Below are 16,580 nucleotides of genomic sequence, written 5' to 3' on the forward strand. Positions count from 1 at the left end.
GTTCCAGTCTCCTGATCTTCCTATTGTGAATCACAAGGAGAGACAGCGATGCCTTATGGCTAAACTAAGATTACTCACCTATCTGTGGCTGGCACACCAAACGCAAAAGGGTGTGGAGCAGGGTTCCTGTCAACTGTTGATGATTGTCTACTTCATAGATATTATTACTCTTCATAGAAATTATTATCTGTATATTTGTACTCTAAAGCCCCGTACACACAGGGCGGCTTTTCTTTCTGTGCTAAGTGATCTAGGTTAGCACAGATTGCTCAGCACACATCGCTGTGCACATGCACCAGCGATCTGTGCTAACCTACTGTTTGCCTAGCAAGTGTTAATGGCAATCTCAGATATTTAGTGAATGCAATAAATATTTCAGCCAGCGATGGAGACATGCAGGACCGTGCATCGCTATGGGCTACACACAGAGCGACCCGTGCTTTAGACAGACATCTAGACAGATTGTTTATGGGGCCAACACACAGGCAACGATTGCTAGCACAAACCTATACACAACTATGTGTGCTGAGTGATCTGTCAGCGCCGATGTTCTTTGGTGAGAGAACACTGGCAATGACGATTAAGAACCAGCACGCTGGTAATTGCCCCAGCGATAGTGCCGCATATCGCTGTGGTCCTGACACTTGTAGTGATGTTGGGGCATTTTCTGAGGGATCTAGGCAAATTAAGTCAGATTGCTTAGAAAATGGCCCTAAATTGCGGCGTGTGTAGGCCCCATTAGAAAACAGGCCAAAATTGCCCCATGTGTGTGTGGGTATTTAGAAAACAATATTTGTTTTGTTTATTTCAGGATTCATATATTACATTACTCTGTTTGCTACATCTTCGTCACCAGTGGCTCCAGCTCTGCGTGTCCTAGTGCACAAACTGCCCATCACATGTAGTCTTTTCTCTCACGGTAGAAGGTCACAGTTTTTCTTGTGGCTTCTAGTGTTTTATACCTGAATGTGCGATACATATTATGTTCATTTTATGTTCTATGCCCAATAATTGTGTCATATCTGCTCATGTTTAATTTTTTTTTCCTATTGTTTCCTATTTCAGAACAGGGAGCCAATGATGCCTTCACCTCAGTTCATCAAATCCTATTTCAGCTCCTTCACGGATGATATCATCTCCCAGCCGCTGCACAAAGAGGAGAAGTCTGACGAGGATAAGGATAAAGAGGGAGAGGCAGCTGTGGTGAAGGAGAAGTGAGTTTTGTGGGGTTTTTTTTTTTTAAACAAACACAATTTTCCATGGCAGTATGTGTGGGTCTGAATATCCATATGTGATCATTCTAAAGGCAACTATGCCCAGAGTGTATGGACAGCGATGATGACAATCATCGCTGCGGGGAAAGCCGCTTAGTGCATACACACTGAGCGGCTTTCCCCCTGCCCGGCGCCGACGGAGGGGGGAGGACAGAGTTGCATAGCGGAGCGCTATGCAAAGCCGTCCTGAAAGCCGCTCATCGGCTGGTATAACCAGCAGATGAACGGCTTTCCCAGCGATGATGCGGGAGCGCGCAGCAGCGCTCACCGCTCATCGACGGGGCATACACACTGGGCGGCTTTCAGCTGAAAGCTGCTCAAACCTGCTGTTTTGAGTGACTTTCAGCTCAGTCGCCCAGTGTGTATGGGCCTTAAATGCAATTTTTACTTCTTAAAAGATTTTTTTTCCTCTATGGACTGTCATTGAATCAAAGGAAGTCAGCCCATCAACAATTGATTTAGTCATGAAGTAGTACTTTTTGTGTATTGTTAAATTCTTAATTTATAATGTCATTCATTTTTCCTTATATAGTCCAGATCTGACCCTCTGCCATACAATGGGGTAGAAGTAAAAGTGTATTTTATATTCTGTCTAGATCACAGGGGTAGATTTATTAAGTGATGTGATAAAGTGTCTGGTTTTTATCACCGGCCAATCAGCTAATAACTGTGAAGTTACAGGCTTGGTTTGAAACCTGACAGGCAGAAGCTGATTGGCTGGTGATAAAAACCAGACCCTTTATCACTTCACCAAGCTTAATAAATCTGCCCCTCAGTGAGAGCTTGCCTGATTCAATCCTTTACCTCAGTCTATGTTAATAGTCTTGGTGCAAGTCCAAAAAACCAACGCGTTTCGATGCTAAGCTTTCTCAAGGAACCTTGATAAATATCACAGCATCAAATTATGTTGTTTTTTCACCTACATGCAGCAGGAGCCACTGCAGTCATTACATGTGGGGATAGAGTAGGTGTACTGGAGGAGTGGCACTTTAAGAAAACTTTACTGCTGCAGGCTCCTCCCTCCTCTATCCCCACCCAGACCCCAGTCTTAGAAAAAGTGCCCGGAGGAGTAGGTTCTCTGGGCCTATTCTCCTCAGGGAGTTAGGTCTTTTTTACTTTTATTTTTACCTTTTTCTTTTGAAAATATTTTTATTTTGACTGCTGATCACAGGCAGACCCCTCCGCAGGGTCTGCCTGCTCCGAGGGACCTGGAGGGGTGCTGGTCGCCACTGCCCGCAGTGCGCCTTCTATGCACCCGGCCACCGGTGCCACCGCATCGGGGACCCGCCGCAGCTGCACGCGGCTCGCGTTACGGGTCCAAGGCCTGGCCACTGCTCCAGGGATGAAGGCAGCATCGCTGCAGGTAAGCGGCGCTGTGCGCCGAAATGTGGCCTGAGACGGGCGGGCGCACCCGTTCTCAATGATTCAGCAGCCTGTAGTCTGACGGCCGCCATTTTGGGGAGCGTCAGTGGGGACAGCATCAGAGCGGAGGCTGTACACAGCGCTCCGCTCTAGTAAAACTACGCGCCGGAGGGAGAGGGAGGGCTTAGGTGACGTCAGCAAGAGACGCCCTTTCTTTCTCTCCTCTCTCCCTGCTGCCGGCGCCATTGCTGTACCTCCGCAAGGCTGATCTGAGGACATCGTGTACAGCGCTCCAGCGCACGCACTGCAGTCCAGCGCCCCCCTTACCCACTACAGAGCAGGTCTGTAAGTTACTGGGGGATTATTTTTTGTGCACAGTTTACAGAGATTGTGCATAATCTCTGATACAAGGGCGGAAGGCTCCCCCTCCCTATCCTAGCTCAGCTCCGCTGTTTTAGGAATAGTATCTGTTGCTTTACAAGTCTGTGCATTCTTGTATATTGTGTCTGTGTGTGTGTGTGTGATTTTATAACTAATCTCATACACTGACAGTATGGCAGGAAAAGCTGCCTCCAAGGCTGCCCTTAAGGTTTTTACATGTAAAACCTGTAAGGAGCAGTTCACCCAGCATATAAAGGGTGTTTCATTGTGTGAATCTTGCTATAAGGCAGAGCACACACAGGAAGTGGAACCTCAGACACAGTCTTCTCAGTCAGAATCTCCTGAGCCTTTACTACAGAATGTGTTGGCTGGATTGGCTGCAGAATTAGCTGCTTCCAGGAAGGACAGGGAGAGATTTCATGCTCACCTGTCCATTATGGGTTCTACTGAACCAGCCTGGGTTAAGACGCTTATGCAATCTGTGGCCTCTGGGTCCAACCCTGTAGCTGGGCCTTCACGGCCTTCACAAAAGCGTCCCAGATCTCCCATAGGTCTATTACAGGATGATAATGATACTGATGGGGAGGACGATGTGGATTTGCTTCAGGTAGATGAACCTGAATTCATTCAGGATGAGGCGCTACAGCGTGATGATCCTCAGGGGGTAGAGGGCCTGATTCAGGCTGTTCGCACCACACTTAATTTAGTTGAGGACGATACTCCGGTTCCTTTGTCCTTATTTGGGCGGACACAAAAACAGCAGGTTACCTTCCCTGATTCGGCTGAATTAGACAGACCTCTCCTAAATGTATGGAAAACGCCAGACAGAAAATTCCAATTGTCTAGGCGCATGAAGTTACTTTACCCTTTTTCTCAAGAATCTAGAGAAAAATGGGAGACTCCGCCTCCAGCTGATGTCTCGCTGTCCAGGCTCTCCAAGCGGACCACGCTTCCAGTTCCGGCGGCAGTGGCTCTAAAGGAGGCCCCTGACCGCCGTCTTGAGACAACGGTAAAAACTATTTATACCACGGCAGGGGTCTTACTCAGACCAGCCTTAGCTTCAGCCTGGGTCAGTAAGGCCATGGAGAAATGGTCTGAAGAGCTTGCGTTGGGTTTACAGAGCGGTAGGCCCCGTGACGAACTGCTACAGCTGGCTCTGTATGTTAAAGATGCAGCTGTCTATACAGGAGAAGCTGCTTCAGATGTAGCTGAGTTGGGTGCTAAAATCTCAGCTTCAGCGGTATTGGCCAGACGTACTATCTGGTTAAGATCTTGGCAGGCGGAGGCCGACATAAAAAAGGCAGTAGAAGCTTTGCCTTATGCGGGAGATATGTTGTTTGGACCTGAGCTTGACAAGCTCATTGCTCAAGCTACCGGAGGTAAGTCTACCTTCCTCCCTTCGGCCACTCCCCCACCGAAGAGACAATTTACACCGTCCTTTCGGGCTTTTAGAGGGGGCGCCTCATTCAGAGGACGTGCCAGGGGAGGTTTTTCGTCCTTTCGAGGACGCAGAGGCAGAGGTGGCAGAGGAGCCACAACCGCAGTTACCTCTACCCGTCGTGCAGAAACCAAGGTTGCAGACAAACCTGTGGCATGACGGGCTTCCCGCCCATTTGGGGGATCCCAAGGTGGGCGCAAGGTTATCCCTCTTCGAGAACGTCTGGAGGTCTCACTGTCGAGACAGTTGGGTGCTTCAGATTGTGGAACACGGGTACAAACTGGAGTTTGTTCAGGCTCCGCCGAACAGGTTTTTTACAACAGGCCTACCTGCTTTAGTAACAACACAAGCAGCTTTGGTCAACTCCATTCAAAGTTTTTTACAAGCAGGGGTCATTATACCTGTCCCCAAAGCTCAGGAAAAGCTGGGTTATTACTCAAGTCTTTTTCTAGTACCGAAGCCGGACGGTTCGGTAAGGCCCATTCTCAATCTGAAGCACCTCAACGATTACATCGTGTACCACAGGTTCAAGATGGAATCTATAAGGTCAGTCATTGCAAGCCTGGAGCCAAGGGAGTTTCTCTTATCACTGGACATAAAGGATGCCTATTTGCATATTCCGATCTGGGAACCACACCATCGGTTCCTCAGGTTTGCGATTCGCAATCAGCATTACCAGTTCAGAGCACTCCCTTTCGGTCTTTCATCAGCTCCAAGAACCTTCACAAAGGTTATGGCTTGCATGATATCAGCCCTTCGGATTCAGGGGATAACGATTGTGCCCTATCTGGACGATCTTCTCCTGAAAGCATCCTCTCCACAAAAACTACAACAGGATGCCCGGACTACCTGCGACTTCCTGGTTCAGAATGGTTGGATCCTGAATTTCAAAAAGTCTCAGCTGGAACCAACACAGAAGATATTGTTTCTGGGTCTGTTGTTCGACACTGTCCAGGAAAGGGTTTTTCTGCCATTATCCAAGGTCACAGTCATCCAGCAGAGGGTTCGTCAGGTCCTGACGCCTCGCAGAGTATCGGTGCATTTGTGCACCAAGCTGTTAGGCCTGATGGTGGCAGCCTTCGAGGCCCTATCTTACGGAAGGTTTCATTCCAGGACCTTTCAAGGCAATCTTCTAGCTCAATGGTCGGGATCCCATCTTCAAATCCACAAGACCATTGTTCTGTCCAAGGAAGCTCGACTCTCTCTTCAGTGGTGGCTGAATACATCCAACCTTACCAAGGGTCGCTCCTTCCAGTCTCAGGTCTGGACTATGGTGACCACAGATGCCAGCCTTCGGGGTTGGGGTGCGGTCACGCTGGGTCGCACCTTCCAGGGTCTTTGGACCAGCCAGGAAGCCCGCTTACCTATAAACATCTTGGAGTTACGGGCTATCAGGTTGGCACTGGCACAGGCCCACCCCCTTCTTGTCGGTTTGCCGGTAAGGATACATTCGGACAACATCACGGCAGTATCCTATATCAACCGACAAGGGGGCACCAGAAGCAGGACAGCCATGCGGGAAGTCCGCCCGATTCTGTCCTGGGCAGAAACATACACCACCGGTTTCTCCGCAGTCTTTATTCCAGGAGTGGAAAATTGGGAGGCGGATTACCTCAGCAGGCAGGACCTCCACCCGGGAGAGTGGGGTCTTCATCCGGAGGTTTTCCAACAGCTGGTTCAGAGATGGGGGATGCCACAGATAGATCTCATGGCATCCAGACTGAATCACAAACTTCCCCAGTATTGTGCAAGGGCTCAGGATCCAGCGGCTGCGGCAGTGGATGCCCTCTCCATTCCCTGGGACTTCGACCTGGTATATCTCTTCCCTCCTATTCCGTTACTTCAAAAGGTACTCAAACGGATAAAGAGGGGAGCAGCAGAAGTCATCTTAATCGCTCCAGATTGGCCCAGGCGTCCGTGGTACTCCGACCTCAGGGACCTGATGGTGGAGGAACCTTGGCGCCTGCCGCTGCGAGAAGACCTGCTGCAGCAAGGTCCATTCGTCTACCAAAACTTGCCTCGTCTACGTTTGACGGCGTGGCGGTTGAGGCCGAACTTTTGAAGAGAAGAGGTATACCAGGAACGGTCATTCCTACAATGCTTAAGGCAAGGAAGGATGTAACAGCGTCTCACTACCATAGAATATGGAAGTCATACATCCGCTGGTGCGAGGCTAGGAAGGTGCCTAAGGCAATCTTTTCTCTGGCTAGACTTCTTGAATTCCTGCAGGCGGGACTTGCATCAGGTTTGAAGCTTGCTTCTCTCAAGGTCCAGGTTTCAGCCCTCTCAGTATTCTTCCATCGCAGGATAGCGCTGATTCCTGAGGTACAAACCTTTTTTAAAGGAGTACTTCGACTTCAACCACCGTTCACTGCTCCTACGGAACCATGGAATTTAGTGGTGGTTCTAGAGTTTTTGAAGTCAGATGTTTTTGAGCCACTGGACACCTCGGATCTCAAATTTCTGACTTGGAAGACGGTGATGCTGCTGGCTTTGGCCTCAGCACGTAGGGTTTCTGAATTAGGAGCCCTATCGTGTAAGTCTCCTTTCCTTACCTTTTACAGGGACAGGGCTGAACTACGTACTAGCAGGAATTTCCTTCCTAAGGTGGTTTCTGCATTTCATGTAAACCAGCCTATTGTTGTACCAGTTCTTCAGGGTGAAGATGCTTCTCTGGATGTAGTCAGAGCCTTACAGGTTTATGTTAGGCGAACCCAACATCTAAGGAAATCTGACAGCCTTTTTGTGCTCTACGATGCACTTAAGAGAGGTTGGCCTGCGACAAAAAGGACTTTGGCAAGATGGATTTGCTGTACAATTAGGGAAGCCTACTTGTATGCACAAAAGAAGGTACCATCGGGAGTGTCAGCGCACTCCACGAGGTCAGTAAGTACTTCTTGGGCCATGGCGAGAGGTGTCTCCTTGACACAAGTGTGCAAAGCGGCTACCTGGTCGGGATCTAGCACGTTTGCAAAGTTTTATCGGTTTGATACCTTCGCCAGCTCGGCTACGGCTTTTAGTAGGGCAGTGTTACATGAGCCCCAGAGCTCTCCCGCCCGGACTTAAAAGCTTGGGTATGTATCCCCACATGTAATGACTGCAGTGGCTCCTGCTGCATGTAGGTGAAATAAGGAATTTGGTACTTACCGATAATTCCCTTTCACCGAATCAGCAGGAGACACTGCACGCCCACCCAGCACTGGTTCTCCTGCCATGATGTTAGTGTGGTTTGTGTGTGTGAAAGATACGTTCTTTCTATTGTTGCAATGTTTGTTGCATAGTTATTATTAGTACATAGGGATCTTTTCAAAAATCCTATGTGTTATGTTTTGTTAGTATGTTCACGTTATGTGCATTGTCTACTAACTCTGTTTATGTTTTAGCTCCGTTCCCTACCGGGCAGGCCCTGGTCTCTCTTCTCCTCTCGGACACAGTTTTTCTAAGACTGGGGTCTGGGTGGGGATAGAGGAGGGAGGAGCCTGCAGCAGTAAAGTTTTCTTAAAGTGCCACTCCTCCAGTACACCTACTCTATCCCCACATGTAATGACTGCAGTGTCTCCTGCTGATTCGGTGAAAGGGAATTATCGGTAAGTACCAAATTCCTTATTTTTGGACTTGCACCAAGGAGCACCACCCGGCCATTAACATAGACTGGGGTATTGGATTGAGTTTGAGTTTATTTGAATGGACTGATCGGACCGTCTATCTTGAATCAATTCTAATTGATCGAATAATGGTTTCTGGGAAATACTTGTGCAATTAATTAAAAGCACCGCTGCCTACTAACCATAGAGGAGGAACGCCGTCTCCTAAACAAAGAATTTACAAGAAAAAATGGATAGTTTGGCGCAGGTGTTTTTAAAAACATCAACTCCAATACCTACAATCATTTAGATTGAAGAGGTTGACATCATTTATAAAAAAAAAAAAAAATGACATGTATATCACAAAAAAAGAAACAAGGAAAAATAGATGAAGAAACACTTTCCATTGCATGAGAAGTACAATCGGTAGCAATTAATAACTCACCCAATAGGGATGCTGCGGTGGGCTATACTTTGGGCAAAGGGCCTTATTCTAGTTCACTCTTTTTGACAAATTCCTTCTTAGATGGACAAAACCATGTGCACTGCAGGTGAAGCAGATGCAGGGCTGTGGAGTCTGAGTCTGAGGAAATTTCGAGTACCTGGAGTCGGCAAACAATGCACCGACTCTGAAAATTATAATTAATGACTTCTCTACTGTAAGAATAAAGACCAATGCATGCAGTGCCTCACGTAACCGCAAAACGAACACGTCCCTTGACCGTAAAAAAGCATGCTTTTCATGTGCTTCACTATATGGCACGCAACGCACAATTCGGAGCACCAATACTTATAAATGTATTCTCCCTTGTAGTTTATAGCTTATTTCCAACGTTCGATAAGGTTTTCAATACCTCGTTGGTAGAAATCACCTGGTGTAGACTCGAAAAATTCATTCAACCAAGTTCTCCCACCATACGCACAACAACTTTTTTGCGGATGAAGATCTTGTTTCATGTGTGGGGTCGTTTGTTTACCTTGGCTAAGCCATTCCTTTCGCTGGTTCATATTGATGTACAGGCACCATTTTTCGTCGCCAGTAACAATTCGGTAAAGAAATCGTTCCTTGTGTTCATGAATTGAACGATGACGAGCAAGCAAACCAGCGGAGATTGTGGCTCTTTGATTTTTGTTGTCGTCACAAAGTATGCGGAACTCATGCTCCACACTTCTGAACCTTTCCTATTGAGTGAAGATTCTTCTCTATAGCTAGAAGAGCTTAGAAGGAATTGATGGAACAGCTTCTTGGATTCAACTGTTAGTGTTCATTTGCATATTAATACAGAGGAGTCGGGGTCAGAAGTACGAGGAGTCTGAGTCGGAACATTTATCTACCGACTCCACAGCCCTGGGCAGATGGTACTTGTGCTGAGAGAATTAGATTTGGGTGGGGTTTTACTTCAAAGTGAGATCTATATTGCAGTGTAAAAATAAAGCAGCCAGTATTTACCCTGCACAGACTCACCCAAATCTAATTCTCTCTGCACATTTTACATCTGCCCCTCTGCAGTGCACATGGTTTTGTCCATCTAAGAAGGATATTGTCAGAAAGAATGAACTAGAATAAGGCCCAAAGTCTGCAGCACTACAGCAGATGGCTTAGGGCGAAGTCCCAGACAAAGTGCTGGTTCATCTGTTCCAAATAAATAGTGTCAAAGTGCATCCAAAGTGCTTGAAGAAGATGCGCAGCATCCCTATTGGATGGGATATTAATTGCTATTGATTGTACTTCTCATGCAACGGAAAGTGTTTCTTCATCTGTCTTTCCTTGTTTCTTTTTTGTGATATGTCATATATTTTTTTTTTTGCTAAAGTGTAAGTTGGGAACGCATTGTTCTATAAAATAAATACCGTTATGTTTCATCTTCTCCCACTTAAAGGGAGTGAGAAATACGTTGGTTTATTATTCCACTGGATCAACCTGGTGAAGGTTCCAATTGGATACCTTGATGCACTTGACGTCGTACCCACTTAATGTGAGTACGGTATGTCTTAGTATCAATACATAGAAGATAGACCCCTAATACATCAAAAATATGTTTTATTGAAACCATTCTACACATGTATGTTCTATCCTTTCTTTATGCATACAAATTTTGTGAAGAGAAATTGAGGAAATGAACAAAGTAATAATATATAAAGACAGCACTCGGAGACAGCCCAAAACTTTATTTGGTGATTGTTAAATGGTTTCCCCCACTGTGTGCAAACGGGGAGAAAGTGGTGGGGCTTCGTTGACCTGATCGCTGGGCTCCGAAGATTCGCACCCCAGCAATCAGGTTGAATCGGGCCCAGTGCCTCCTGCGTGTTTGAAGAGATTAGGGTTTATCGCTATAAATTTGTAATAACGTAGACAGACACCTTTTCATGTTTCGCTGTATCGGTTTGTAAACACATCAGAGCATTAAACAAAATAAATGTCCGTCACGGCAAAGGTTTTCTTGCTTTTATGATGGAAGAACCCCCCCACTCTTCATAGCTTTTTGTTATTTCTCAGATCCGGCTATTTAAAAGCAAAACAATATATGGAAGAGGAAAACTATGATAAAATTATCAGTGAATGTACAAAAGAAGTAGAAGCTAAAGGCAAATACATGGCTGAAGCCTTACTTCTAAGAGCCACATTCGACCTGCTTATCGGCAACTCCACCGCTGCTAAACCTGACTTGGATCATGTTGTTAGTATAGAGGATGCCAACGTTAAGGTAATGTGGTGCTTCATTTCATTATGTGAACCTTTGCACATGATATCCCTTGGTCATCTAGATCAGTGGTTCTCAACCTCTGTCCTTACGGACCCCCAACAGTGCACGTTTTACAGGTCTCCTCGCAGTTGCACAGGTGCACTCATTATGCACTGACACATTTTAAAAGATCACAGGTGGAGCTAATTAGTTCACCTGTGATTGTGTGTGGAGACATCGAAAACATGCACTGTTGGGGGTCCTTGAGAACCACTGATTTAGATGTCCACATTGAGTATACAGTGAACAAACACTGCTTTATGGCAGCCATATATAATGTTAAACGGTATCTCCATAACCTGTTTATTTAAATTTTGGTTCTTGTTTCCAAGCACGGCGCCCGTCAGGTCCCATCGCATACCATTAGTTAAGGTATGCGATGTGACCCGATATAAGGGTTTTCTGAGGTTCCTGTACAATTTTAAGATCGCGTCGCATCGCATTGCATGCCATTACAATGGCATGATGACATAAGATTAACATCTTTGGCGCCGTGCTAGGAAACCAGTACCTACATTTTTTCCCTATCAAATGTAACTTTGCGTAATAGGTAATAATCAGGTGCTTCTGTACGTACAGCATTGCACTTGCTCACATGATGGAGAACATGATATACTGATATCCCCAATATTTACATATTAAGATAAGTGGTCTGCCACCAGATTATTTCTTTGTTTTGTTTCCCTATATCATCTAATTGACAATTATATGGCTGGAGCACCCTCCAAAATCATTTCCCTGCTTTGTGATGCAGCGTAGTTTATACCTCTTGTCTGGGACACGTAGAATTAAAAGTAGAAAACTGCCTTCAGGTTTTTGTTTTTTTGCTCTCAAAGGGGGATTTATATCCTCTTCTAGACTCCACAAAGTCCTTTGACAAGGTAGATGAACAAGGGTCTTCTGAGACCCCTATCCTTTCATAAGGTGCCCACACACTAGAACGATTTTTGGGCCGATTGGCCGATTTTCGATAAATCGGTCGATATATCGGCCGATATTTACCGATAATCGGTCAAAAATCGGTCGGAAATCGGCCGATGCTCGCTCCCGTGGATCTTTTACTAAATCTTCTGATCTTACGTGCTGCACAAAAGATCAGAAGATTTAACAAAAGATCCATAGGAACGCACACGGGATCTTAAGAAAAATCTTTGGTAAAGATGTGCGCTTGCCTGAAATCTTTTGTCCAGATCGGACAAAAGATTTGAAGGCTAATTTATGCACACATCTTAAGATCGCAGATCTTTCTAGTGTGTGGGCACCTATCGATCCGTAGATCCATTTAAGGTGCCCACACGCTAGAGAGATCTGTGCATAAATTTCCCTTGAAATCTTTTGTCCGTCCTGGAAAAGATTTCAGGCAAGTGCACATTTTCCCCAAAGATTTATCTTAAGATCCGAAGTGCATTCCTATGGATCTTTTGCTAAAACTTCTGAACTTTCCCGCAGCATGTAAGATCAGAAGATTTAGCAAAATTGGGAGCGCACATCCGATTGAGATCAGCGATCGGTCGAAAATCAGCTGATCCGCCAAAAATCTTTTTAACTTTTGGGCACCTTCAGACTGTCCTTTGCTATTGCCTGGGGACTATGGCTGATTTCAGGTTGGCAGTAGATTTCTTCCAGGGGTTATTAGAGAGCATGTCACGCACAGGTTATAGGTGGTGCAGTATTTTTCTCCTGTTCTGTATACGTCTTCATACATACTTAAGCTGCATACACACCATGCAATATTTTTCCGTGATCTCAATAATAATATTATTGTTCCTATCGTCTAGTGTGTACACTAGACGATAATGGCTAATGTTGGCAAGTAAAGCTGCTACCCAGGAACGAAGAGAGATGCCCACTTAAGCAATTTATTTGCTGGGCCAGTTGTAATTTAGTGCGAGTCCGGTGGGCGTGTGGGATGCTGGCCGAACGTTGAGGTTTTTTTAAATGGCCAATCATGATTTTGCCATGTAAAGAGTTACCCCTTTAAACAACAAGAATAACTGAGTTCAGTTGGCATTTGAGACAACTGCCGAACTCGCACCACATTACATTCTGCCCAAAATATGTGGACACATTCGCATCCTATAGGGATCATGGGATGCTATAGTAGGTCCATGGCTACGTAGACTGAAAGTGGCAGTAGCGATACAGGTGCCATGTGGCTCTGCGTATCTGTTCACAACAGATTTCCGATACATGCCCAGAAAACGCCCATTATCCTCATTACCTCCAAACACCAGTCACTATGGGCCTTATTCTAGTTCACTCTTTCTGACCAAATCCTCCTTAGATGGACAAAACCATGTGCACTGCAGGGAGGCAGATGTAAAATGTGCAGAGAGAATTAGATTTGGGTGAGTTATTTTGTTTCTGTGCAGGGTAAATACTGGCTGCTCTATTTTTACACTGCAATATAGATCTCACTTTGAAGTAAAACCCCACCCAAATCTAATTCTCGCACAAGTAGCATCTGCCCCACCTGCAGTGCACAAATGCAGTGCAGTGGTTTTGTCCATCTAAGAAGGATTTTATCAGAGTGAAATAGAATAAGGCCCTTTGTGTCATCTACTCTGCCAATATAGATTTGTTGAAAACACTAGTACATGTGCAGTGCGATCGCAGTGCATGTGTAGTCTTCTGATAATTGTCTAATTGCGAAAACCTCAGCATGGTGTACAACTAGGGTGGCCAATATCTGGATCGGCGGGATCCCGGGATTTGGCCCCCAAAACGCCGGGATTTCAATCCCGGGATTGGAATCCCGGGACTTCGGGATTAAACTGCGCATGCGCAGTTTAATGCCGGGCAGCGTCTGAGCTCTCAGACGCTGCCCGGCTTCTCCCATACCCCGCAGTGCGCAGCGTGACGAGGTCACGCTGCGAGGTCACGCTGCGCAGGGCACAGCCGCACATCCGTCTCGGCCACCGAATCGCCCACCCAGCGCTCCCGGCCACCCGTCCTGCGCTCCCTGCCACCAAGCCCTCCCACCCAGCACTCCCTGCCACCCCGCCTTATGAGACTTCCTACCCACCCATTCAGCAACCCAGCTCCCGGCTGCACCAGGGACCAGGCTACCGGCCGCCCGCTCAGCAACCTGGCTCCACAAATGTAAACAAATATGCGGGCGGCCAGGGTGTTTTTTATTATTATGGAAGCCGATCCCGGGATTGAGCATTTTTCAATCCCGAATCCCGGGATTGAAAAAATGCCCCGGGATTGGCATCCATATGTACAACTGAGTAACTATAGTTTAGCAGACACTACCTTAACAAGTCCCTTGCCAATTAGGCGATTGTCACAATATTGCCGCAATGGTCTTTCTCGGGGTCATTGCTCAGCATTATGTGGTTACTGGAGAGAATGGGGGGGGGGCAGTATATTGCAGCCAGCGCACAGATAAGGCATTGTCTGACTTCCGCAGATACAGGCTCTCCACATGTCGTGATCACAAAGGGTTAAAAGTTAGGGGGTGAATGTCATATTTAAAATGGAGCTCAGTAACTTTAAGCTCAAAAGCATGTGAGAATTGTGAAATCATTAATGGCGTTTTGGCATATATAAAGGTTCCCGTTGAAGCCTATCCCAGTGATTTTTATTTGAAAGGAAAACATTATATTATAAGCTACAAGTCATTTCTTTTTTCTGCTTTAATTAGCATTTGTAAATTAAGATGGTGCCATTTTCATATGCATTTCTTGTTTTTAAACAATATTCTAGAAATAGAAACCAGATTATTGTGTGTGAATTTAATTTTAGTTTAACAAAGGTTATAAAGTAACCTCTATAACCCTTTTGAGTTCCAACATCTCTGTGATAGGTGTGGAAAATAACCGGTACAACTGCCGGCGTCGCTCACATTCAAATAAAACAATGTGTAAAAAATAAATTAACAAAAAGATTGTTTCCTATATAAGTTAAAAATGACCGGTCATTATGATGAATAAACATGTTTGCTTGCCAATTTTCACACTTATTTTGACAAATTTGCTTGGCACTTAAAAGGTTAATTAAAACCTTTTCTTAAGGACCTTTGGTGGTTACTATGAGTGATCGACTCCGTCACTTTCATGTGCAATGAATTATTGTAACTGTATTTTACTGTTCTTTTGTTTCCATAGTTACGTGCAAATGCCCTTATTAAGCGAGGCAGTATGTACATGCAGCAGCAACAGCCCATCCTGTCCACTCAAGACTTCAACATGGCTGCAGACATAGATCCCCAGAATGCTGATGTTTATCACCACAGAGGACAGGTCAGATTCATGCGTTAGTTGGTGTTGCGTGTCAGGATAAAATTCTGCACAAGTTGGGATTTTGCAGTAGATTTCTTCGGCAGCATACCACTAGTATTGTGTGTTTGTTTTTTTAACCATTTTGTTAATTGCATTGTGATAGGTTAACACCTGCAACAATTTTGGAGTTCTGGTCTGACCCATAAGGAAGGTACACTACTAATGTATATTTCATACCTAAATAAGAGAAATGGGTGAATAGATTATTGGTAAAGAATTTGTTCTTTGAAATTCTCATAACATGATTGGTTGTTAAACCTCTCTTATGATTACCTGCTATTGATCTTATAGGATTATATTTGATGGTTTTTGCGAGCTGTGACAGGAGCAGTGCTGACTGCTAGCTGACACGGTCAGTATTCAACAGACCCCCCTCCACACGCCTTTACCCTGTTGCTAGGTTTTTACATTGACCGGGAAACGGCGCGTGCATCCGCTAAAACAGCGAGGCTTGTGGCTAAATGCCGCCGACTACCTGCATTAGCCGCGAGCCTCGCTGTTTGGGGGAATCCTCACTGTCCTCTGACAGCAATAGGATGATCGGCTGGCACGGGGGTTAAACAGCGAGGGTCACATGACCAGAAGGATAAATAGCAAATGCATTTTGTATAAAATACATTTGAGTACAAAACGAACATGTGGGTTTCCTTCATTTGCAAGCTGAGGCAATGGTGTTGCTCTATATGTTATCTTACAATTCCAACTCTCTTCTTTTACAGCTCAAAATCCTTCTAGACCAAGTGGAGGAAGCCGTTACAGACTTTGATGAATGTATTCGGTTACGACCAGACTCTGCTCTCGCTCAAGCACAGAAATGCTTTGCCTTAGTAAGTGTTTGCATGTACCTCGTTGAAAGGAACGGGACCATACTTTGGGCAGTGTCCTGTACTGTGCCGAGGGAAATGCTTTTAATGAAACGTGCTAGAAATGTCTCCACGCTGAATTGTTTTTCTGCATGCAAAATCTCTAATCAAAAACCTAACCATGTTCCCTAACCAAGGGACATATATTAGACTAGACAAACGCCAAAAGTATTACTAAGATTCCTTCCTTTGTTTTTAGTATCGTAAAGCATATACCGGTAGCAATCCTCTACAGATCAAATCAGCCATGAATGGGTTTGAAGATGTCATTAAGAAATTTCCAAAATGTGCAGAAGGCTACGCCCTTTACGCTCAGGTACCGCATTCGATTTATTATTCTCTATGAAGGGGTTTTTCTTTTTGTGATAGTTTGCAAGTTATCTTGTCCTTTTTGTCCTTCAAGAATTCCCTGCTATAAATAAAGCTATTTTGCAATCTAAAGTGGATATTAAAGGTTTACCTGCTTGTAATATAGTCCTTCATAGAAGAAGTACATTTTCTGCAGAACCCACTATTTTGTAGGTCTGCTCCGCCATCTGTACGTAAGGCATTCAACAAATGTCACTCTGTCACTGCCTGGGATTGTGCCACCGTTTCCTGGGAGACGGACATTCTCTTTAACTGATTTTGATTAACTCAGAGGTTTTT

At 45.3% G+C, this 16,580-nt stretch overlaps 1 protein-coding gene across 1 annotated transcript in view; it reads left to right on the plus strand.

The window, feature by feature from the left end:
* TOMM70 (translocase of outer mitochondrial membrane 70) overlaps positions 1 to 16,580 on the plus strand; it is a 40,805-nt gene that overhangs the window by 15,369 nt on the left and 8,856 nt on the right. Inside the window, exons 5-9 of the mRNA XM_083171992.1 lie at positions 1,066 to 1,214; positions 10,537 to 10,744; positions 14,896 to 15,030; positions 15,789 to 15,896; positions 16,132 to 16,248. Of these exons, the coding sequence (XP_083028118.1) occupies positions 1,066 to 1,214; positions 10,537 to 10,744; positions 14,896 to 15,030; positions 15,789 to 15,896; positions 16,132 to 16,248 (717 nt within the window). The remainder of the gene's footprint in view (positions 1 to 1,065; positions 1,215 to 10,536; positions 10,745 to 14,895; positions 15,031 to 15,788; positions 15,897 to 16,131; positions 16,249 to 16,580) is intronic.

This window comes from Crinia signifera, chromosome 2, assembly GCF_055691185.1.
Source record: "Crinia signifera chromosome 2, ASM5569118v1, whole genome shotgun sequence".
NCBI classification, from domain to species: Eukaryota; Metazoa; Chordata; class Amphibia; order Anura; family Myobatrachidae; genus Crinia; species Crinia signifera.